This window comes from Mauremys mutica, chromosome 12, assembly GCF_020497125.1.
Source record: "Mauremys mutica isolate MM-2020 ecotype Southern chromosome 12, ASM2049712v1, whole genome shotgun sequence".
Lineage (NCBI taxonomy): Eukaryota > Metazoa > Chordata > Testudines > Geoemydidae > Mauremys > Mauremys mutica.
The window spans coordinates 49,425,959-49,450,654 of NC_059083.1; the positions used below are offsets into that span (position 1 = coordinate 49,425,959).

General features: G+C 43.6%; 1 protein-coding gene across 1 annotated transcript in view; it reads left to right on the forward strand.

Annotated features, from left to right (window-relative positions):
* LOC123345010 (olfactory receptor 5V1-like) overlaps window positions 1-24,174 on the forward strand; it is a 56,505-nt gene extending 32,331 nt beyond the window's left edge. The window contains exon 2 of the mRNA XM_044981556.1: window positions 23,173-24,174. Within this exon, the coding sequence (XP_044837491.1) occupies window positions 23,199-24,131 (933 nt within the window). The 5' untranslated portion in view covers window positions 23,173-23,198 and the 3' untranslated portion in view covers window positions 24,132-24,174. The remainder of the gene's footprint in view (window positions 1-23,172) is intronic.
* The last annotated feature ends 522 nt before the right edge of the window (window positions 24,175-24,696 follow it).

Here is a 24,696-nt window from a genome sequence, read left to right on the forward strand (position 1 = left end):
CAGCATGGGTCTGCAGGAGGAGGAGGATGGGCCAAGAGGTGTCAGGTGGATGGTTTAAGGGCAGCTCAGCAGCCCTCACCTAGGACTAACAGAGGGAGAGAGACAAAAATGGATTCCACAGCAGCTTGGCTGGGTGGCACGCTGGCTGGACCAGGATGGACTGCAGGCTGTGTTTCTCTATACCAACACAAGGACTCGCTGTGCAGAGCTCAGGGTGTGAAAGGCCGCAAGTGGGACCCTGTGTAGGTCTGGCACACTGAAGGGATTCCTACAAGGGACTGTTTAAAAGTTGGGACATAGCATAGATCCTACGAGCCATAAAAGCTGAACAATAAAATAGGTAGTAGCCTACTTTAACTTACACCATTTTATACCCTCCTGGTAGGCCAGCCTACCAATCCACTCACCCTCTTGATATATAACCATCTACCTATATATACGCAGGCTGAGATTTTTCAAGGAGCCCAAGGGAGTTAGTTGTCAGTTAATGGGATTTTGAAGCCTAACTCCCTTAATTTCCATTGAAAATGTAAGATCACATCCAACTTGTCTCCCTTAGGGTATGTCTACACTACAAGAGTAGTTCGAATCAACTTAAGTCGAATTTGTAGAATCAACCTTACAAAGTCGAATTTGTGTGTCCACTGTAAGGACACTAATTCGACTTTGTGAGTCCACACTAACGGGGCAAGCGTCGAAATTGGAAGCGGTGCACTGGGCATCGTGACTCCCCCCTGCCACACACCCAAGGGGACCCAGCCTACCCGCTAATGCCCTGGCTCATGAAGCCCTATACAGGCGCCTTGAACAGCGACAAGGAACTCTTCAACTACCGGCTGAGCAAGTGCAGAATGGTGGTGGAGTGTGCTTTCAGACGTCTCAAGGGGAGATGGCAAAGCTTACTGACTCGCTCGGATCTCAGCGAAACCAATATCCCCATTGTTATTGCAGCTTGCTGTGTGCTCCACAATCTCTGTGAGATCAAGGGGGAGACCTTTATGGCGGGATGGGAGGTTGAGGCAAATTGCCTGGCTGCTGATTACGCTCAGCCAGACACCCGTGCAATTAGAAGAGCCCAGCGGGAAGCGCTGTGCATCCGGGAGGCTTTGAAAGCTAGGTTCCTCAGGGAGCAGGGTAACCTGTGGCTGTTCAGTTTCTTTACTGAGAAGCTGAACCTGCCCCTGCTTCAGTTACTGTTGACTTTCTTCTGCAGTTACATACCCTGTTCACCACGTTTCCCCCCTTCCAACACACGTTTAAAAATAAAGTTAATGGAATATTGTTAATTAACAACGTTTTCTTTACTAATGAATTCGCGTTAAAGGGTTGAAACAGGGACGCAGGCTATGGTGGGTAGGGTGTGCTGTGATGTACAGACCGCTTCTACACTCGAGGAATGACAGGCTCCTGCCCCTAGAGTGGTCTGCACTGCTGGACTGGTTGTTTCAACGAAGCCTGCCATCTCTCCTTTTCGGGACTCTGTGTGCGGGGACTATGTGGCCTTGTGGTGGGAGAGGACTGGAGGGAGGACGTTTACAGGTGGGTGTGAAGGAAGGGGTGAGGGGTGTAGGCTCTGGGCTGGCGGTGGGGGCATAGGAAGGGGTGAGGGGTGTGTGGGAAGGGGGAGGAGGTGTAGGGGGATGAGGGCTCTGGCTGGGGCTGAGGATTTGGAGCATTGGAGAGGCTCAGGGCTATGGTGGAAGGGCAGGGTAAGGGCAGCCTGCCTTGCCATTTGTGTATGGCAGGCGCTAGGACCCTGGGGCACCAGACAGCATTTCTGCGGGGAGCCGCTCTACTGTCAGGCAGGTACGCAGCGCGGCGGGGCGGTGGGAGACCCGTGGGGGCCAGGGCCTGATCCAGGCAGAGCCGGGGGAGAGACCCAGCTCCAAATATAGCTGGAGCAGGGCACCTGCCGCCTATGCACAGAACATGAAAAACACCTCCCAGACTGACCAGGGTGCCTAGTGACTGCACTGTGTGTGTGACCTGCTGTAGATCCTGCCCCCGTGTCTGTACCCAGGTAATGGTGACCGTTCTATGCAATTACCAAACCCCTCCCCCCCCTTCACACAAAGTCTTCTGTAAAGAAACATGACGGAAACAGTAATGAACAGCAAACTATTTTTAATAATCAACTACACAGTGAGGGAACGAAACTGGGATTTGGGCTTGGGTGAGGCGGGAAGGAAAGGACTTCTCAAAATTTAGCGAATGAGAGCTTTTTGGTACTTGAGCACTCTGCTGGGGTGGAGTGACAGTTTTCACGGCCCCTGGCGCACCTCCTTCTTGTTATTTTGGGTGAGGGGGGTATTGGACTTTGTGGCGGGGGAGGGCGGTTGCAGAAACAGTGCAGGGGAGCCCTGGCCTCCTGCCTGCGGTCCTGCAGAACATCCACAAGGTGCCGGAGCGTGTCCGTTTGCTCCCTCATTAGTCCAAGCAGTGTTTGAGTCGCCTGCTGGTCCTCCAGACGCCATCTGTCCTCCCGTTCGCTGTGTGAGCGCTTCTGCTGAGAGAGGTTCTCCCTCCACTGGCTCTGCTGGGCCGCCTCGGCTCGGGAGCAGCCCATAAGTTCTGCGAACATCTCATCCCGTGTCTTTTTCTTGTGCCGCCTAATCTGCGCCAGCCTTTGTGAGGGGCATGCTGGAGCAGGTTGGGATACAGTTGCAGCTGTGTGATGGGAAAAAGGGATTGACTTCCTTATAAAGATATATTTCTGCAAAGAAGAAACATAGTCTAGTCAGTCTCTGTGAACAAGACCATGCACAGCACTCACTCAGGGAAAGTTCGAATTTTCGGAATTCGCTTTCATTGCCTGGGGGATTGCACTGCAGATCAGACAAGCGGGGCAGGACAGCAGAATCCGTGGAGCAGGGAGGCATGGTAAGCCAAAACCTTTTGGCTGCTTCAAAGTCAATGTATACCACTGTCCTCTTGCTACAGGCAATCCTGAAAGCATAAACTCTGCCCCTGTTGCACCCCCTCGCGTCTGTTCCCTGGGAAAGTTCCCTGTATGCTGCCACTCTGCAGCCTCCACCACGTGGCTGTAAAGTGATGCTCATTGTTATGCAAAGGAACAGTGAAGCACTCCCAATACTAATAGTACAAAAATTACTGTAATTAAATGCAGGAGTCTCCGAGCGAGATCACCCTGAGGAGGGTCACTGAGGCAGATAGGGAGCGCATGCTGCGTGAAAGCCAGCACAAACCAGGGGCCTATGCTACCATGCTCGTGGAGGCAATGCTCCCGGAGTACCTGATGATAGCCTGTCGCGGAAAAGTGTGCTACCACGGAGCACCCAATAAGGCAGCTCTCCCCAGGAACCTCATGCGGAGACTTTTCGATTACCTGCAGGAAAGCTTCTCGGAAATCTCCCAAGAGGATTTCTGTTCCATCCCCATATATATTGACCTTCTTTTCAACTAGTAACTATTCCTGCTCCATTAAAAATAAATATTAACATGTTTAAAGCACTTACAGACTGATCCTTCCCCTGATTCAGGGTCCGGGGTAACAGCTGGGGAGGGTTGGTAGGGGATCTCAGTGAGGGTGATGAAGAGATCCTGGCTGTCGGGGAAATCAGCGTTGTAAGCGCTGTCGACTGCCTCGTCCTCCTCATCTTAACCGTCGGCGAACATCTCCGAGGAACAGTCCGTCGACAGTATCCCATCCTCAGAGTCCACGCACACTGGTGGGGCAGTGGTGGCAGACCCACCGAGAATGGCATGCAGTGCCTCGTAGAACCGGCATGTCTGGGGCTGGGCTCCGGAGCGTCCGTTTGCCGCTCTGATTTTTTGGTAGCCTTGTCTCAGCTCCTTGACTTTCACGCGGCACTGCGTTGTATCCCGGCTGTATCCTCTGAGTGCCATGGCTTTGGAGACCTTCTCGTAGGTCTTTGCATTCCGTTTGTTGGAGCGCAGCTCCGAAAGCACAGACTCATCGCCCCACACAGCAATGAGATCCAAGACTTCCTGGTCAGTTCATGCTGGGGCCCTCTTTCTAGTCTGAGATTCCCTGGACTCCTCTGCTGGAGAGCTCTGCATCGCTGCCAGTGCTGCTGAGCTCGCCACGACGTCCACACAGGAAATGAGATTCAAACTGTCCAGACAGGAAAAGGAATTCAAATTTCCCCGGGGCTTTTCCTGTGTGGCTGGTCAGAGCATCCAAGCTCAGAGTGCTGTCCAGAGCGTTAACAGAGTGGTGCATTGTGGGATAGATCCCGGAGCTACTAAGGTCGATTTGCATCCACACCTAGCCTAATTCGACATAGCCATGTAGAATTTAGCGCTACTCCCCTCGTCGGGGAGGAGTACAGAAGTCGAACTAAAGAGCCCTCTATGTCGAATTAAATAGCTTCATGGTGTGGGCGGGTGCACGGTTAATTCGAATTAACGCTGCTAAATTCAAATTAAAGTCTTAATGTGGACCAGGCCTCAGACTCAGACTTTAAATATTCTCCTTAAGGGCCAGATTTTCAAAGATAGATGCCTACTGGGATTTTCAAAAGCATCCATTTACATAACTCCCTTTGAAGTCAATGGGAGCTAGGTACTCCTAGGTACTTAGCTATGTCTTCAGTCATTTAAAGACCTTTAAAAATATGGCCTACAGACCTTTGGAAGACAATGAATCACTGTTTGAGATCAGCTGTGTATAGCAATAGATATTGTTTTTTTCCTTGACTGACAAGCCTGCATGAGCAAGATTCCTATCCAATGTACTTTTTTAATACTCAGATCCTTAGGTTTGATCTCACCTTTTACTCAGACCTTACTCCCTGTAAAACTCCCACTGACTGAGTGAAAATTGCATTTCAATGCTTGTTGGGTGCTGAACTCCCTTAGGCTCATTTGAAAATCCCAGTCTCCAATGCTTTACACACACAAATCATAATTTCACTCTTCTGGGGCAGACCTTAAGGCGAACAACAAAACAAGGAAGAACAAAGTCAAGTTTCCTGAGAGAGCACCATGGGTGTTTCTCATTTATAACAAACTACAGCATTTTTTCTCATGAAACGTAAACTGCAGCTGTCATTTCTAGAAGTGCCTAAATGATTTAGAGCACAAGTCAATGGGTGTTGGTTGACCAAGTGACCTGAAAGAGGAGGTGGTGTCCCTTCTTCCAACCATTAGCCCAGTATTCCTTACTGGTGTTCTGGAAGACCTGGGTTCAATTCCGCATTCTACCTCCTGTAGAGCAGAGACTGAAACTTTGACTTCCCAGCTGAAGGCCCTAACCACCAGTGTATAGGTACACAGGGGTGGAGTTTTCTCAAGCTTTCCAATTGAAGCTTTTCCACTCATATAAAATACTTGGCTAGTCATGAGGCTAAAATTACACTATAGCTCAGTGTTAGGGGATATCTTCGGTAGGTTCAACTCATTGGTCCATTGAGAGTATAAATAACTTTTATTTATACATTGTGGAACAGCTTCAATACTCCTTATAGCTCAGATATTAAGGCACTTTCCCCAGAGAGGGGAGGTCTCACTTCAAATCTCTGCCTCCACCCCTACGTAGAGAGGGGAAGAAAATCATGGTCCCCCACATCCAAGGAAAGTGACCTAACCAATGGACTGAAGTTACAAGAAAAGCAGCAGCACAGGGACTCCGCTTCCTCCTGCTGTTTTGTGAATTTAGCACAATCTTTATTTTTCTGGCTGCAATAATTCAGTAAAATTTGCGTTAAAATTATGAATAATTTTGAGTTGACCAAACCTTCCTTTTTGGTGAATAAACTTACAATTTATATCATCCTTTGTCTCAACAGTTATTTACTCCCATCATAGAATCATAGAATTGGGGCTGCTGATTGTAGGGCAGTGGTTAAGGCACTGGACTGGGACACAGGTGAGCTGTGTTTAATTCCGGACAGCATCAGTGACTTCTTAGGAGGGGAGGGATAGCTCAGTGGTTTCAGCATTGGCGGGCTAAACCCAGGATTCTGAGCTTAATCCTTGAGGGAGGGCCATTTAGGGATCTGGGGCAAAACTCTGTCTGAGGATTGGCCCTGCTTTGAGTAACGGGTTTGACTAGATGACCTTCTGAGGTCCCTTCCAACCCTGATATTTTATGAACAGGAAGGAACATCAAGAGGTCATCTTCTCAAGTCCCCTACACTCAAGGCAGGGCTAAGTATTATCTAGACCATCCCTCACAGGTGTTTGTTTGTGCAACCTGCTCTTAAAAATCTCCAAAGAGGGAGATTCCACAATATCCCTAGGCAATTTATTCCAGTGTTTAAGCACTCTGGCAGTTAGGAAGTTTTTCCTATTGTCCAACCTAAACCATTCCTTGCTGCTATTTAAGCCCATTGCATCTAGTCCTTTCCTCAAATGTTAAGGAGAACAATTTTCTCCCTCCTCCTTGTAACAACCTTTTATGTACTTGAAAATTGTTAACATGTCCCCTCTCAGTCTTCTCTTCTCCAGACTAAATAAACCTATTTTTTTCAAATCTCCCCTCGGGTCATATTTTCTAGACCTTTCATCATTTTTGTTGGTCTTCTGTGAATTTTCTCTAATTTGTCCACATCTTTCCTGAAACATGGCACCCCGTATTGGACACAACCTAAATACACACTTTTTTTTTGTAATTGACTGTTGCTGAGATTATGTACATAAATCCTGTGATAATCCAATTCTCATTCTTATTTTCAGGCACCATAGAGCATTGCTTGAGTGTTGACCCAGCCTAGTGTTACTGGTAGCTTGTTACAGAGAGTGAACTTCAGGGATCTTGTCCCAAGGGGAACAAAACAGAATTTAAACCATTCTCAGGAAATGAGCTTTTAATCTTGGAGGCAGTTCAGGAATGGCTTTTTATTCCACTCCCACAGATAACCCTACACACCTTGAGTGGTTTCATTGCTCTGGGTAAAGGGTCCAAGGATCATATCCATAGACCTATTGGATGTCTTGAGAGACTGTATTACAGATGCAGATAGACTAGGTAGTCTACCTACTTATTGATTTGGCTAAGAATACAGAGAAAATCACAGGTAAGAATGATCTCACCATATTTATAATCCACATTTAAAAGGCAGGTGAGTTGATTCATATTCCTATTCATTTTAATTTTCAATTTCAAAGGACCAGATTCTGCTCCACTTATCTAGGGGTGGGTCTCTCTGCAGAGTCCCATTGACTTCTGCCGGGATGCAACACTCTGCTCACACTGTCAGTTACAGCACAGGAGCTGTGGCTGGCAACCCAGCTACTATATGAATCACCCAGCTCTCTCTCCCTCTCTCTCAACAGCACTGAGACAAATTAGTTCAGTTGGTGCATGTTAGCCGTAGTGTTTGTGTTTGGGGGTGTGAGGTTGGGGGCAGGGCATTCTCTGGAGATGGCACTTAGCTTTGGAGTTCCCTTTGCACAGAGTCTGACAGTGACATTCTGGTTCTAATACAAGATCTCTTGGCTTGGGCATTTGTCTGATGATCTGATAATGAGGAAAAGATTTAGTTTCTCTCTGGAAGACATTAGGGTTTAAACATCAATTTGACGTTGGACAGAACACTGGCTTCATTCCCATTTCCAACTAAAAATTAATGTCAAAATAGCCATTCACTTCCAAGAGGGCAGGACAGATTCTCTTATGTATGAGCAGCCTGATATTCAGAGTCAAAAAGAGGAAGCTGCTGTCTAAAATATATCCCCATGTGTCACCTATAAATACTGACCGGATTCTGTAGGTTTAGGTAGTCAGGAGTCTTGTTAAACCCTCGACAGAATTCCTGCATTTCAGGTGCTCAAATTCATTCATTCTCCTTGGACTTTCCTTCATATTCTCACAGTGCCTAAGAGCAGTGTCTGCTGGAAGTCACTGACTATGATGTCTTGCAGGCCTAGCATGTTTTACCCCTAGCTCCAATAACTGCTAGGATTGTATTTGTTCTAGTTTTCTTTTTGATTGTCTGCTGGCACAGCAACATCAATTAACATGGGCTTCTTTGCTGTCTTTTTCTACAACTATGTCTGGCCTGTCTGACTGCACCATTTGGTCTGTGACAATTGCCAGATTCCATAAAACTTACCATCTTCATTCTCTAGTGCTTGGTGTTCGTAATAGCACAGTTTGTGGCAAGTATGGTTTTGTACAGAGGCTCCAGTGCAGGCACTTGGCAAATTTAGAGTGTCTGTTCATATATTCTCTCCCAGATAGACCCTAGCAGTTGCTCAATGCATGCTCCACCATCCTTTCCTTTTTAGAACACATTCTGGGGCTCAGGGAGCAGTTGTCGATGAATTTTACTTCTTACATAATTAAACCCCGTAAGGATTTTTCTTATCCGCTCATAATGAAGCTCTCCCTCTTTTTTTCAGGGATCCTTCTACAAGTCATGAGTTTGTCAATCTTCTATCACCAATAGGTTCGATCTCTCTCCACCACTGTCTGTGCATTGATCTCTGTCTTAAGCTTTCAAATCGTGTTGCTTTCTTCTTTCATTCATGCTTTCTTGGGCTTGGATGCAGATCAGTCATTGCTTGTTATCGTGAACGGATGAACTTTATTCCGGTTAACTACTAATATATTTTGATATTATAGTCTTCATTATCTATTGCTTCCTCTACAGATAGCAATCAAGTCATAGACAGGATGTACATCCCATGATGTGATAAAGGAAAACCTCTGCTATCTAATACTCTATGCGTCACCGGCAGCTGTCTGTCTTCTTTGGATGTCATTTTTTTCTTCTCCTCTTGATTTCACTTGATCACTCCAGCAATATTCTGTACTACTGGAATCCCCCCACATATTAATGGCTCAGATCACATTCTTAGACTTCAGTTTTGTCCATAGAGTAGTTCTTGTACATCTGTAATATTCTTTCCTCACTTTTTCTTTCAATTTCTTATTTTGTAGCTCTGACAGTTCACTGAGCCCAAGATATTTGTAGGAGTCCTGCTGAGATATCCTGGATAATTCCTTCATTAACTTGTATGTCATCAGATTGTACCAGTCTGGCCATTTTTACAGATGCTGACACACAGTTAGCCAAGACAACGCATAGCTTTATAGCTTCACCAAACTTTTCCACACATCATCAATCTCTGTAGCTCCTTTTTGTGACTGTTCATGTAGTTTCAGATTGCTAATTTCGAACAAATTGTTAACTGGTTTTTGGTTTTTGCTGATACGGTAAATTGTGGTTATCTCAACAAGCATCCATGTCAGTGGCAGCATGGTAACCACAAACAGCATTGGTGCTAAGGAATCCCCTTGAAATATTTCTCTTTTAAGTTGAACCTCATCAATGAGTCTCTTCCAGGTAGAGTCTAGTGCTCCAGTTAAACATATATAGCTGCAGAAAGGAAATGATCTGTGGATGAACCATGGACATTTTCAGTGTCTTATTAATCTTGGAATAAGAGACACTGTTGGACGCTCTCTGGTAGTGTACCCACACAATCATTTAACTTTTTTCTTTCTTGTTTTGCACTGTACCTTTTTGGGTTCTGGGAAGTGGGTGGGCGGAAGCCTGCCCACTGATGAAGGACCACCCCCCCCAGCCTAAGGGGAGGATCTACAGGATCTGGAATCCAAATGATTTTGGGGGACGACTAATGAAATAACAGGGACAGGAGTGCGGTCAAAGGGTCAAAAGGAGGGAACCTGACTGGGACACCAAGCAGAGAACCCAGGACAGTGCCCACTGCTCCTCGAAGTCATCAAAAGTGTCAGTGGATGCCACCCAAAGAAACTCTGCCCGGATACGTGAACGGACAGAGGATCGGAATTTGTTTTGCATTGTATTGGGGTGGTTACCCTCTCCTGCCCTGTGGGGCTTTAAACAGCCCACAAGAGAGCTCTGGATGGGGCAAGAAGCCTGGACTGATTGGGGAAAGTAGGCTCAGCTGTGGCCATGCCCCAGTCAGGCCCATCTGGCCCCTATAAGATGCTGGGAGCCAGGGCAGTCTCCCTCCGCTTGTAGAGGGAGAAGGGTCTGGCTGCAGGGACCTAAGCAAGACACCTAGATTGGGAGCAGGGCTGGGGAAGGGCCAGGGGAGCTGGGAGCTCCAGCCTGGAAAGCCCCAGGCTGAAAGCCTGACTATAGGCCGAATAGGTGCAGGGTTGGGTAGGCAGAGGCAGCAGGTCCAAACCCCTTTGCCTGTGATGAGTGGCTTATACTGCAGTCTGCCCCAGTGAACAGGGGCTAGATGGATACTGGTCAGTAGCCAAGACTGAGGCAAAGTGGGGATGGTGGCTGGGGGTTCCCTTGGGAGGGGGAGACCCAGAACTGTGGGGGTACTGCCAGGGGGCAGCACCCAGTTAAAGGGGCACCAGGGTCCTGGGAGGGACATGGGGGCCAGCAGTGGCAGCGGGACACCGGCCTGCAGAGAGCGCTCTGGAGGCTGAATGCTAATTCCTGAGGATAACCAGCAGGAGGCACTGCCAGGTGAGTTTGTGCACACTTACATGCATCTTGTGTGATCCTCCTGTTTAGCCAGAGGTGGCCTTTTATTCCTTTCGTGTTTACAGTGCTGCCTTTTTGCTCAGGAACCAGCATTGCATTGTGAGCCAGCACTATCCAGATCTTCTTTGCCAGAATTATTGTTAGAAGTTTCCATATATTTGGTAAACACATGGTCAGTCTATAATTCATAGGATCAATAGAACCACCTTCTTTCCTCCTTCCTTTTTCTTTTTTTCCTGTATGAGAAGAGTTGTCCCTGTCACCATCCATCTTGGATATCCATTCTCCAATCACTGTTCATTGAACAACTTAATAAATTACAGAGTTTTGCAAGGCATTTGAGCCAGAATCCATGCATCCCATCTAGTCCGGGTGATTTCCAGTTTTTCATTTATCTCAGTACCTCATTTCTTTCTGTGTATTGCTCTGTGGGGTGTTTTTTGTAAACCTTTTCTCTCTTTTGTAATCTGGTTCACTGTCTGCTGATGTACAGTCTCAGACCAGATTTCCTTCCAGAAGCAGTGAAACTGCATTTATGTGCCTATTCTGGTTTTTTTAACATCAATTAGATGAAAGACTCTCCTAGGGTCTCTGGTGAAGTGACTGTTCTTATGCTACTAATAACTTTGTGCTGAAATCTTTCAAGTCCATGACTCTAAGTGATCAGCTTCTCTTTACCTTGTTCCTTCATAACTTGCTCATCTTTTCATTCAGCTGATATTTCATCTCCAAGGCTGTTTACTGCTTTTTTCTCTTCAAATGATTGTGCTCATATTCATCCAGTAGTCTGGTATCTCAATGAAAAAGCATACTCTTCTGTTTTAACCTTCATTTCCATGGAGATTCTTGAAGACAGGAAGTTTTCCAATAGTTAATATGTTCAGATGGATTAATGTTAACCAATGTGCTACTGTTACTGTAGCATAAATTATATAATTGTACTGACCAATCGTTGCTGGTGTTTTCTGCAGCTTCCTTGAGCACTTCATTAAGTGCTTGCATTATATCATCCACTGTGTGATGGTCTACAAATTTCACAGTTGGTAGTGCTGGTGCTCAATGACTCTTACATTCTGCATGATCTCGAGCAACAAATTCTTCATATTTTCTATACTTTCTTTAGGTGCTTTTTCACTCATATTTGTCCTCAATTTTTCTTCCATTTCTGGCTTCTGTTTATCCTATGCCCCAGCAAAATGTTTGCATGTAGTTCTACATGACTAATCTCGCTTTTCAGGCTTTCAATGTCCATTTGTATAAATTCTCTTCTTTGGAATAAATCTCTCAGTTGTGCAGTGAGTCTATGCTTGGTCATTTTTCTCTGTGTTTTCATTCCTCTCCTTCCATTGTTGGAGCATTTTCTTTGCTCCAGGCTCTCTCTTCTGGTTTTGCCAAAATACAATCTCGGATCACTTCTTGGTTTATAAGACGACTCCTTTTCACTCTATTGTCACAAATGATCTTTGGTTGTTTGGACAGTTACATGATACATAGGTTGTCCACCTCCACACAAAACACTCTGCTGGGGATGAGGGTGTCATCTAGATACGGTCTTCTGAGGCTCACTTTAGAGGTAATCAATTATTATGAATGCCACATTCTCCAAACTGGTTTGGGTTGACAGGCTATACCCAGCTGGATGGGAAAACAGAATTTCTAGGCCTCGGTGGTTTCCTCCTCTTCTGGAAATCTAGATATATTAATAGGGATCAATCCAATAAGATACTACAGATACTACATTCTGTAGTTTTTGTAGAGTATTTATAGAATTGGATAGATCCCATGCTGGTGTGCTGCAGCCATAGCTCCATAATTATCAATGGGCCAAATCTCCAGCTGGTGTAAATCAGCCATAGCTCTATTGAAGTTAATGGGACTGATGAAAAAGATATTAGGCCAGAGAGAGACAGTAAGAGAGTGGCTTTATATCCTAGTGGTTAGGGCACTCACCTCCAGATACAGGATGCCAAGGATCCAGTCCTTCTGCACCCCAGCAGAACAGCTTCAACAGGAGAGAATTATGTATCACTGTCCCAATGTTTCAGCTGAGTGGAGTTTCTGTGAATACCACTGGGGCCTGATCCTGGAATTTAGGCAACTGAAGTGGTAGTTTGGCACCAAAGTTTTTTTCTGCATCTAGTCCATTTTTGTCTATTTTAAACACACATTTTATAGGATGTAGTAGGCCTCTCTTTACATTCGTCCTACTGATCAGCTCAGCTCCACAGGCCATTTCAATTTACTTGTGTATTAATTTCATTTTTTCCAGTCTGACAGGTCAGTTTTCCTGAATAAGGATCAATGGGAAATCAAACCGAAGTTACTGAATTTATTCTCCTGGGACTTTCCAATGACCCACAGATGCAGATTTTCCTCTTCCTGGTGTTTTCAGATGTCTATCTAATCACACTTTTGGCAAACATGGTGATCATGGTGGTGATAAGGGCTGATCCTCACCTTCACACCCCAATGTACTTCTTCCTGTCTCATTTAGCCATTGTTGATATCTGCTATTCCTCAGCCATTGTCCCTAATATGTTGGTGCATTTCCTAGCAGAGCACAAAACCATTTCTGTCAAGAGCTGGATTGCACAGGTGTTCTTCATTTTCCTGCTGGCTGCTACTGAAATTTTTATTCTCTCAGTAATGGCTTATGACCACTATGCTGCCATCTGTGATCCATTTTGTTACATGAATACAATGAACAAAGGGATCTGTGTTCATCTGGTGAGTGGTGCCTGGGCAATAGGCTTCATTCATGCCCTGCTTAACCCTGTTTTTGCCCTCAAGTTGCATTTCTGTGGGCCCAATCAAATCAGCCATTTCAGCTGTGAGCTCCCTTCTCTGTTACAGCTGGCTAGGCTAGCGGGTCTGGCTCAAGCCAGGCAGGGAACTGAAGTCCCAAGCTGCCAGGGCAGGAGAGCTGGGGCAAAAATAGTCTGGGCACATCAGTTGACAGCCCCAAGGGGGTTTCTGTGATCCAACCTATCAAACCTGGGTCTCCATCTAGGGTGAGTGCTAGAAGCACCAGGATCTAGAGCCATTCATGCGGATGCTCTCTCTCTCTCTAGGCCAATATTTCTTTCAATCTGATCCGCTGACTGCAGTGGATCTATGGCTAATTCATACCACTTGAGGATCTGGCCAGGTTCTTTGAAAAGAACATCTTTGTCTATTACATTCTGTAGTTCTTGTAGAGTGTTTTGTTGAAAACCTTATTTAATATCTGGAGTATCTTATGGGACTCGTCACTATTAATGTCTCTGTCCACTAATAATCATTAATAATGAGTGTGATCCCCAGCTGGGCCAAGATGCACAAAGGAATTAATGGTCCATTAGGAGAGACTGGGATACACAAATATCAGGTATCCCATATCGCAGTGGTTAGGGCACCCACATGGGAGGAAGCAGATCTCTTTTTTAAATCTTTCTCATTATCAGGCACTTGAAGTTTTTACATCCCTAACTGCTAGGATAAAAGTTGAGGGGTTTCCTACACCTAATACTTCCTTCTCTCCCCCCTCTCACCATGGTTTCTTGCCATCTATTACCAGATTTGCCCATTACTTTGGGGTATGCTTATTTATTTATGGTTACTCTTCTGAGGGGCGGGGTGAGAGGGGATGTTTCTGTAATTCTATCAATGTACTGCTTGTGTCACTTTTGTCTTCATGTGGAGCCCTACATCTCCCTTCTGCAAGTCCCCTCCCAATGGAGCTATCCTGCAGGACCTGGGTTCCCCAGGGCTGGGTTCCTCCAGCCCCAGAAACAGCTGGCACGCGTGCTTGCACACACACACACGTAAACAGAGCAAGTCTGAGTGGACCAGGTCAATCAGCACTTCCAAACTGCCAGCCTTATATGCCCCCGGACTCAGTAGCCTGAGTAGAGCAGCAATACTTCAAAGCTGCCTCCCTCACAGGTTCACAGGTTCAGCACGTCCCTATCCCCACTTCCACATTACAGTTGTTCTGGTAGTAACCCACTTGATGAACAAACCCCATAGGATTTTTGGGCGCTACAAGGATCTTTAACTGAACTCCTGTGATAACTGTGGGACTTAGAACACAACCCTCTGCTTGGCCTTTCCCATTGGCTAAGGAACCATCTGTCATGTTGGCTTTTTTTAATCCCATTCTTAGGTGCCTATGTCTCTCCTTTCACTGTCTAGGGAGCCTGGCTGCCCAACTCAGGCTCTGGAAACCAAGTGATTGGAAAAAAAAATCTCCTAAAAGTCATCCACTGTAATGCTCAGCATTAGAACAGCTACGTCCCTTTGTGAATCTTTCTCTGCATCTAAATAGACATAACGCCATTAAATCAATGGAACTAGGTGGATTTACATGAGCAGAGAAGCTGGCCCATAGTGTCCATATCCTAAATTGATTTTACATTCCTCAAATTTCAATCACAATTGAGATGAAAAGACCCATGTATCATCAAATATCTACATAAATCCTAAACATAATGAGAAGTGGTGCTGGCACCCTTAGATGCAACATCACAGCTGGTGGAAAGCAACCTAACTCCACAGAAAGAAACAGAGTTACACCGAGATATGTCAGCTGAGGATCTTGCCTCAGTGAATAAAGTTATGATTCAGAATCCACCTTTTGTCAAAGTTGGACTTACAGAGATATGATCTCAGGTAAATGAAGAGTCAACAAGCAGGCTGGGATTTTCAAGAGTTTAGGCAATTTAGGTGCCCTACTCCTACTGGATGGGAAAAATGTAGTCCCAGTGACATGCCCAGGGTCAGTAAGAAAGTCAGTGGAGAGCAAGATATTGAAGCTTGATCCATGGGCCACTGGTAATCCCATATCTCTTCCCATGTCAGCCTAGAACTAACAGAATGCACTCCCTGTCCCTGCTAAGAAAGATACTACCCTCTCCTTCCGGTTTCAAGGGAGAATAGAAATTTTCTGCGGGAAAATCTGAATTTTGAATAAATATATTTCTTTTTTTTTTTGTTGGGGGGAAGATTCCATTTCAATTTGACATTTCAAAATGAAATGAGAGGTTTTGTTTCAAAATGTCCAACTGAAATGAAAACTTTAATTTTGAATTGATATTGTCACTTAAATTGACAATAAAATGACTCCTCTCAATCTCATCATAAATAAAAATATTCATTCAATAAGAAAGATTTTGTTTGAAATGAACACTTAAAGAGGAAATGTTTTGTCACAATCAAATTTAAAAATGAAATGTTTCGACATTTCTGCATCCAAACCTTTTAAAATTTTTAATCTCATGAAAACGTTTACTTATTATCTTTTGGGCCCCCGTTGGGATTAAATGAAATGTCAAAGTACGGAGCTTCCTGTGTGATGGAAATTTCTGTATCGTCTCTAATATTTGTATACTGCCAAACATAACAAGGAACTGATTTCATAGATTCAAAGGCCAGAAGGGACCAGTGTGATCCCCTAATCTGACCTCCTGTATAACATAGGACAGATTATATATAATAAAGAAGTGGTTTCTCCAGTGTCTCAGTCTATTACAATTAAACTCTCTGGGTGATAGACTCTCTTTAATTTCATTTTAAGTGCACAGACTAGTATTTTGTTGGTGCTTAATGGATGATTGATGATAATACCCTTCTGTAATTTGGGGAAAAGAACATCACAGATGGACTACAGAGTTGAATACACTGTGTAATAATTTGGCCTACAAATTTTCCTTCATTGTGAGCTCAACTGTAAAAAAGTATGTTTCCGTTTATCAGATGTTACAATAGCCTGTAATAGCAAATGCTAATGGAAAAAGACACTAAAGGGAAGGAGAAAGAGAGACTGAATTAGTCCAAAGGAACTGGTCTCGTGATAGAACTCACAAACTGTGCTAAGATTATGACTCATAAATAAGACAGTGTGATACCAAAAAATTAGTGAACCAAAATCAGTGTATCAAACCAGGCCTAATTGGTGAGCAAAGTAATGCGGGGATGGGCTATTGCACCCATCAGTCCCTTTTGGGGTTCTTAAAGAAAGAGACTTTGGGTAGAAAAGTTAGTTACTGGAGTGAGCGTTACCATCATGGCGGACACCCCCACCATTTCCTGGGACCCTAGAATTTCTTAATCCTAATCCTGAGAGATGTCCTGACCAGACTGGTCCAGACAGAGGGAGGAAGACGACACCACCATTGCCTCCAGTTAAATCCCAAATACCACCTGAGATGAGACTTTCTCTCGCTCCTTCCCTTCCTCCCCTTCGCCTCGTCTCCTTTTCCTTCACCACTTTATTTATTCTCTTTCCTATTCCTCCCCTTTTCCCTTCTGTCCAATGAGAGTCTGGCTTAGCAGGACAAGGCTGTATACTCTGCAGCACTGCTGTGAGCCTGTGACCAGAAAGAGGTCACCGAAAGTAATGCCCTAAACAGCTGGATGCTGCTACAAGGTTGCCAGGTCTCTAAGTGGCTAATAAGACTTTGAGCTGTGCCTGTGTTACTCCAGCTGTGAGGTTGCAAATGAGAGACAACCCCAGAGACTGAAGCTGCATTTTCTATCTTTGCTGTTCCTTTCTCTTTCATTGTGTGTGCTTTGCTCTTGTTTTGTCTTCTAGGAAACAGGATTTGACTTCAACAAGAACAGCAACAATAGCTTCCGCCCAGCTTTATTTACTCCTTCCCTCTTCCCCAAAAGAACAGTCGTTACCATTTTAATGCCATCTAAAAGTCTGTCAAAAACTTGCTTCAGCTAAATTGGAGTGAATAATGGATGTTGTTAAAATAAAAGCCTTATTTAACACTTTCCTTTTCAAATGCTTTAATTGTTTTTTCCTTCTTTTTTGTGTCTTTAATAAAAGCTAAAAAGGATGTTTAATGATGTGTTTGCCATGGTAACAAGTAGGCTGAGCTCTCTGTATACCTACTTGTTTAACACTGTTTAATGCTGGACAGTGACTGAGTTATGTTAACAGTTTTGGGGCCATATATTCCATCTAAATTAATAGAACATACAGTGATCCACATAAAGTCCTTTGAGATCTTCGGATAAAGGAAGCTGCAGAAGAAAATAGCTCGCCTCTTGTACTGCCATTGTCTGTGGTTGTGAGAACATAAGAATTGCCATATGGAGTTAGACCTGCCATCTCGTCTAGAATCCTCTTTCTGACAGTGACCAGAACCAGCTCTTCAGAGGAAGACTCTTCTGCAATCCCTTACTGATTTGTCGTACATTTCTGGTCTCTATGTTTCCCTGTGGCAAGGAATTCCATAGTTTAATTATGTGTCTTATTTGAGCGTAGAACACTCTCTCAACAGTGGTTCACTCAACAGACACCCTCACCTTATGCAAATCCTATAGAAAGAAAGAAAGTATAACACAACTGAATGGGTATTTCATTCATCTATTATGTTTATGTACATCTCTTCTTCCCTATAGAGATGACATTGCATGCACTTGAGTGTTCAGACAAAATGTTCGTATCCCCACAGCCTGTCTGCATTCAGAACTCCAACAGAGGCTAATAGGACTTCCTTTTTTTGACTTCCTGACAGATTGAGCCCAATCAAGATTGTGTATGATCCGAATCCTGCAGGCATATTCAGAATCATGGTAGTGATACATAGTCACATTCAATTTGCTGGGATCATCTAAATATCTCCTCATTTGTGACAAATCATACAAATGGAAGTGAAGAATACGCTGTAACTTTTGACACTGAAAACTGTTTAGTTTCCACTCCTCAGCTGTGTTTAATGGATATGTTTCTTCTGCATATAAGAGAAATGTCATCACAACAACATGTAACACTTGTTTCTTAGTTGTCACAGAGACATCCTGCTTCCCAAACAGGGGCCTTTGAATTATGCTGAAATGCCATTGACACAAGACCCATCAGACCTGTGACTTCTTCAGATACAGAACTTGCTGCTGTCAACTGAATACTCAGATACATAAAACTATTCAGCCATTCAATGTTGTTCCCATTTACATGCTCTGTCTGCAGGTCATGAATAAACCGGGGGAAAAGAAATTGCCTAATTTTGGCAATTAATTTATCTTTGATTATTAGCGGTAAATATGCCCCATTGCCTGTGATGGGATATTAGATGGGGTGGGATCTGAGTTACTACAGAGAATTCTTTCCTGGGTGTCTGGCTGGTGAGTCTTGCCCACATGCTCAGGGTTTGGGGTTGGGAAGGAATTTTCCTCCAGGGCCAATTGGCAGAGGCCCTGAAGGTTTTTCTCCTTCCTCTGCAGCATGTGGCATGGGTCACTTGCTGCAGGATTCTCTGCACCTTGAGGTCTTTAAATCATGATTTGAGGATTTCAATATTCAGACATAGGTTAGGGGTTTGTTACAGGAGTGGGCGGCTGAGATTCTGAGGTCAGACTACATGATCATAATCGTCCCTTCTGACCTCAAAGTCTATGAGTCTTTCTCATTCCTTAACTTATGTATCCATTTATTGGTGATGTTTAAGGATGGCTGGCCAATTCTCATGCTTTCACCATCACTGCCCTCTTGTGGTTATTAGATATTATCGCTATCATCTTCAAATGAGTCTAGGGAGAGGAAATTATTTGCTATTTGAATGTCTAACTCCTTAGCCTATTTGGGAGAATCTGAATCTAAATAAATGTCTTATTAATTGACTGTCCCTGAGATTGGAAACCTAAATCTCTTGGGATCTTTTCATAATCTAAACTTCAGTACCCTCATGCTTATGAAACATACACCCAACTCGGTGTTGTTGGTACCTAGTCACAGAGAGTGAACTTCAGGGATCTTGTTCCAGGGGGAACCAGACAGCATTTAAACAGCTCTCAAGAAATCAGCTTTTAGTCTTGGAATCTGCTAAGGAAAGGATCTTTGTTCCACTCCCACTGATAAGCCTTGAAGTCTCTCACTACTCCTGAAGAAAAGAAAAAAAGTCCTTAGATGCTGTTTCCCAGAGGCAGATAGAGAGATTAGACAGACAAATCAATAATTTAGTAGATAGACTAAGAAAACAAAAAAAAGAGGAACTCACAGCTCAGAATGATCTCACAACATTTATGATCCACATTAAAAAGGCAGGTGAGTTGATTCATGTTTTTATTCATTACAATCGTTTATTTTCCTTTTAATTTCAAAGGACCAAGTTCTCCCCCCCCACCCCATCTAGAGGTGGGTCTCGCTGCACAGTCCCTTTGACTTCTGCCTGAATGCAACTGTCAGCTCACACAGAGTCAGTAGCCCCATAGGGGTCATGGCTGGCAACCCAGCCATCTCTTTCTTTGTGTATTTCTCGAGGCAGCACTGAGAAAACTGAGATTAGCTAATGCAGGATAACAGTAGTTTCTACTTTTCGAGTCTGTGTGTTGGGGGGTGAGTGGATTAGGGGCAGGGCATTCTCTAAAGAAGGCACTTAGCTTTTGGTATCACTGTAAAAAGTGCCTTTGTTACCACTAAGGCAAGGTCCATCTCTTTGCTTGGGTATTTGTCTGATTAGCTGATAATTGGAAAAAAGATTGATTTTCTCTCAGGGATACATATTGGATAAACATAGATTTGATACTGGACAGAACTTTGGCTTCTTTTCCATTTCCACTACAAATCAATGTCAATTCCAAGAGGACAGGGTAGGAACAGCCTGATATTCAGATGTGCAGGATCCTGAGTCAAAAATCCCATTGGGTTGAATTTTTAGTGGAATTTAAGTGATTTAGGAAAAAAACTTCCATTAACTTACAATCAGTGTGGTCTTTTTAAAATCATGTCAGCGTGCCTAGAGAGTGTTTGCTGGACACATTCATTAATTATGATCATTATTACTGTCCCTCAGTATTAAATTTTCTTAACAAATAGCTTTCACAATATACAAGATCTTTATGCATAAAAAGGGTAAAGTTAGTGTATAAAATTTAAGTAACCAATGAACCATGCTCTGCACCAACTCTGTAGGTTTGGGTAGTCAGGAGTTTCATTAAACCCTCTACAGAATTCCTGCATTTTAGATGCTCAAATGCTCTCATTTTCCTTTGATTTTCCCTCACATTCTCACAGTGCCTAAGAGCGCTGTCTGCTGGAAGTCACTGACCATGATGTCTTGCACTCGTCATGTGTTGTTCAGCTTCTCAATCATACCATTATCACTCTAAGTATTCCAATAATTGCTGAGATAATCATCTGTGTTCTATTTTTTCATAATCAATCTACTTTGTGGAAGTGTTCTTCATATTTTGCAATCTTGTCTTTTTGTTTCTTTTCTAAGACACTGTCTGCTGGTATGGCGAGATCTATTAATATCTGGCCTATTTTTCTTCACTGCTCAGTCTGTGACAATTGCCAGATCCCATAAAATCTTAGCCTCTTCATTCTCTAGAGCACTTTTGATTTGGTGGTTGTAATAAAACAAAATTCATTTAAATATGCACTTCCACAGAGACTCAAGTGCAAGAACTTGGTAGCCTCATGTGTCTGTTCTCTCTTAACCAGGCTCAGCAGGCGCTCCACAGTCTCCTCCTTTTCAGAACACATTGTGCAGCTCAGGGAGCAGTTACATTGGTTGATCTTTCTTCTGTATAAATAATCCTTAAGGACTTGTGCACTCATATTGAGGCTTTCTGTCTCTCTTTTCCGATATCCTTGTAGAAGCCATGAGTTGATTCAATGTCTATCCCTAATAGGTTTGATCTCTCCACCACTGTCCATGCACTAATTTCTGTGTAAAACTTTGGAATCTTTCTGGGGGGAATTCCTTTCCACAGTCTGACATGATATCTTGGGCTGGGATGCACTCACGGTCGATGGTTTTTATCACCACAAGATGACCTCTTTCTCGGTCTCACTTTTAATATGTTCTGATGGTGTATTCTTAATGATCAACTTCTTCCTCCACAGATGGCAGACTTTTTCCTCTATCACACTGTCAAATGTCCAGTCCATGTCTTGATTGCTATTCAGTACTCATTGCATCACTAGCAGCTGTCTTTTTTGGGTGTCAAAAATTTTACTTATCCCCTTGATTACACTTGATCATCCCGGCAGTGTGCCACACTACTGTTGATCCTGTGTCATTGCTTCTACCAAAATGTTTGCATGTGGGTCAACATGATTAATATCCCTTTTCAGGCTTTCAGTCTCCATTTGAGTCAATAATTTCACTTTCCAATGAAACTCTCAGTTGCCCAGTGAGTCTATGCTCATTCATTTCTTTCTCGGTGTTGTCATTTCTCTCCTTCACATCGTGGCGCATTCATGTCCTCCAGCCTCTCTCTTCTGCTTTTGCCAAAATCCAACCTTAGGTCACTTCTTGGTTTGCACTATAAGTCCTTTCCACTGTTTGGCTGAAAATGATCTCTGGTTTTCTTGAATTGTTTGGACAATTGCATGATATCCACCTGGGGTTACCCACTTTCACACACACACTTTGGCAGTGGAGGATCCTGTCATACAGCTAAGCACTTGTGAGGCCCTCTTTAAGGCTGTTCTAATATTTATTAATTTGCCTGTATTGTCTGTATTTGATTGTGTTGTCAGCCTATGTTCAATCCAGTATTTCTAGGTCTTGGGGGTTTATTATATTTATTATTATTTATTATTATTTTATTATTATAGAAACCCTATATATTTTAATAGGTATGAATCCAATAAGATACTATAGATATTACATACTCTACAATGGTGGTTTTCAACCTGTGGTCTGGAGACCCCGGGATTCCACTGATGATGGGTTCGCGCCTCCATTCAAAAAATATGTGTACACAAAAGAAAAAAAGGGTGAAAATCACTGGCCTGCAAAAATTACGAAACGTAATAGATAAAGAGGTTCTTATAGAATTGGCCAGATCCCCAGTGGGTGTGACTCAGCCATAGTTCCATTGGAGTAAAGGGGCCAGATCCCCAGCTGGAGTAAAAACAGCTGTATCTCTGCTGATGTTAGAGGGACAGATAAAAGAGTTTTAAGGCCGGAGAGAAACAGCAAGTGAGAGAATGGCTTTATGTACAGGTGGTTAGAGCCCTCACCTTAAATGCAGGAGATCCAGTATCCAGACCCCCTTTCTCCAATGCCTCTTTAATTCATAGAATCATAGAATCTCAGGGTTGGAAGGGACCTCAGGAAGTCATCTAGTCCAACCCCTGCTCAAAGCAGGACCAAACCCAACTAAATCATCCCAGCCAGGGCTTTGTCAAGCCTGACCTTAAAAACCTCTAAGGAAGGAGATTCCACCACCTCACTAGGTAACCCATTCCAGTTCTTCACCACCCTAATGTCCAACCTAAACCTCCCCCTCTGCAACTTGAGACCATTACTTATTAATTATTTAACCACAGTGGAACCCATTCAACAGGAAAGACAAATTGAGGCACACATCAGACTGTCCCATAGACCCAGCTGGGTGTGGATTTTGTCAATATCTTTGAGGCCTATTTCTGCAATTTAGATGCGTAAAGTGGCAGTTAGGGGCCTAAGTCCTATTGTGTATCTGGCCCATTTAGTCTCTGTACAACACACAAATTCCAGCCAGCTTATCACTGTTGCTTTCTCTAAATCTTGTCTATTTAAAAATATATATTTTACAGGATACAATAGGGCTCTCTTTCTATTCATCCCACTGAAGAGATGATCTCTATATGCCATTTCAATTCACTTTTATGATACGACTTAATTTTATTTTATTTAAATACATGTTGTACAGCCTGGAAAAGGGCTCTCTTTACATTCATGCTACAGAGAGATTAACTTCACATGCTGTTTACATTTACTTTTATTAAAAGTGTTCATTTCGTTTGTTTTCTCTTGTCTTCCAGATCACAGTTTTCCTGAATAAATACCAATGAAAAATCAAACCACAGTGACAGAATTTATTCTCCTGGGACTTTCCAGTGACCCTCAGATGCAGATTTTTCTCTTCTCAGTATTTTTAGTTATTTACCTAATTACTCTGGGTGGTAATATAGTGATCATGGTGGTCATAAGAGCTGATTCTCACCTTCACTCCCCTATGTACTTCTTCCTTTTCCACTTAGCCTTTGTTGATATCTGCTATTCTTCGGTCACAGTGCCTTACGCGTTGAGGAACTTCCTAGCAGTGCACAAAACTATTTCTGTCAATGGCTGCATTGCTCAGATATTCTTCTTCTTCCTCTCAGCTGGTACTGAAATTTTCATTCTCTCAGCCATGGCTTATGACCGCTACGCTGCCATCTGCGATCCATTGCATTACATGGAGAGAATGAGCAAAAGGATCTGTGTTCAGCTGGTGAGTGGGGCATGGATCACAGCCTTCTTTTATGGCCTTCTTAACAATATTTTTACTCTGAAGTTGCATTTCTGTGGGTCCAACCAAATCCATCATTTCAGCTGTGAGATCCCTCCCCTGTTACAACTGGCCTGCACTGACACCTTCACCAATCAAGTGGTGCTTCTTACTTCTTTTGTGATATTTGGGTCAAGCTCCTTCCTCCTCATGCTGATCTCCTACATTTACATCATCTCCACCATCCTGAGGATACGATCTGCGGAGGGCAGGCGTAAAGCCTTCTCCACCTGCAGCTCCCACCTAATTGTGGTTGGCTTGTTGTACTTCACAGCTTTTTTCCAGTACACAAAATCCAGCTCAGTATCTTCTGTGGTGCTGGATGAAATATTCTCCATCCAGTACAGTGTCTTTACCCCCATGTTAAACCCCATCATCTACAGCCTGAAAAACAAGGAGGTGAAAACAGCTCTAAGGGAAATGTTGGGAAAATTAAAGTTTCTCAAGTAATGTTGATGATCTTAAATAAATTTAAATACATATTTTTACATCAGAGAGCACAGAACTGTGGATAACAGGTGTTTGGGAAACTCTCAACTCAGGTAACTGAGACAAATTGGGACAAAACCTCAGTTGGTCTAAATGAGTGTGGCTCCATTGAAGTCAGCGGGCCAGATTCCCAGTTCAACAAGAGTCACTGGTGCATGGGGGACTGGATCTCGGGTCACCTAAATCCAGAGTGAGTTCTCTGAGCACCGGGCTGTAGAGTCAGTCACACATTTCCTCTATCTCCATAGCTCTTTAATCTGGCCCACTGACTTCCGGGGATCTATGGCCAATTTATGCCTGCTGAGATTCTGGCCAATTCTATAAAAACATAATCTCTCTTGGTCTATTAATCTCTGTTATTTTGATTTTTTTGACTAATTTATTGAAACTCCATTTATTATCACTTATCGTACTCTATCCTACTAAAAGCTCAAGGATTTTCAATAATAATTAAGAAGGATAACATAATAAACATTGGAGCCAATGGGTTTACTCCCCAGGGAACTTAGGCTTGAACAGGAGAGTT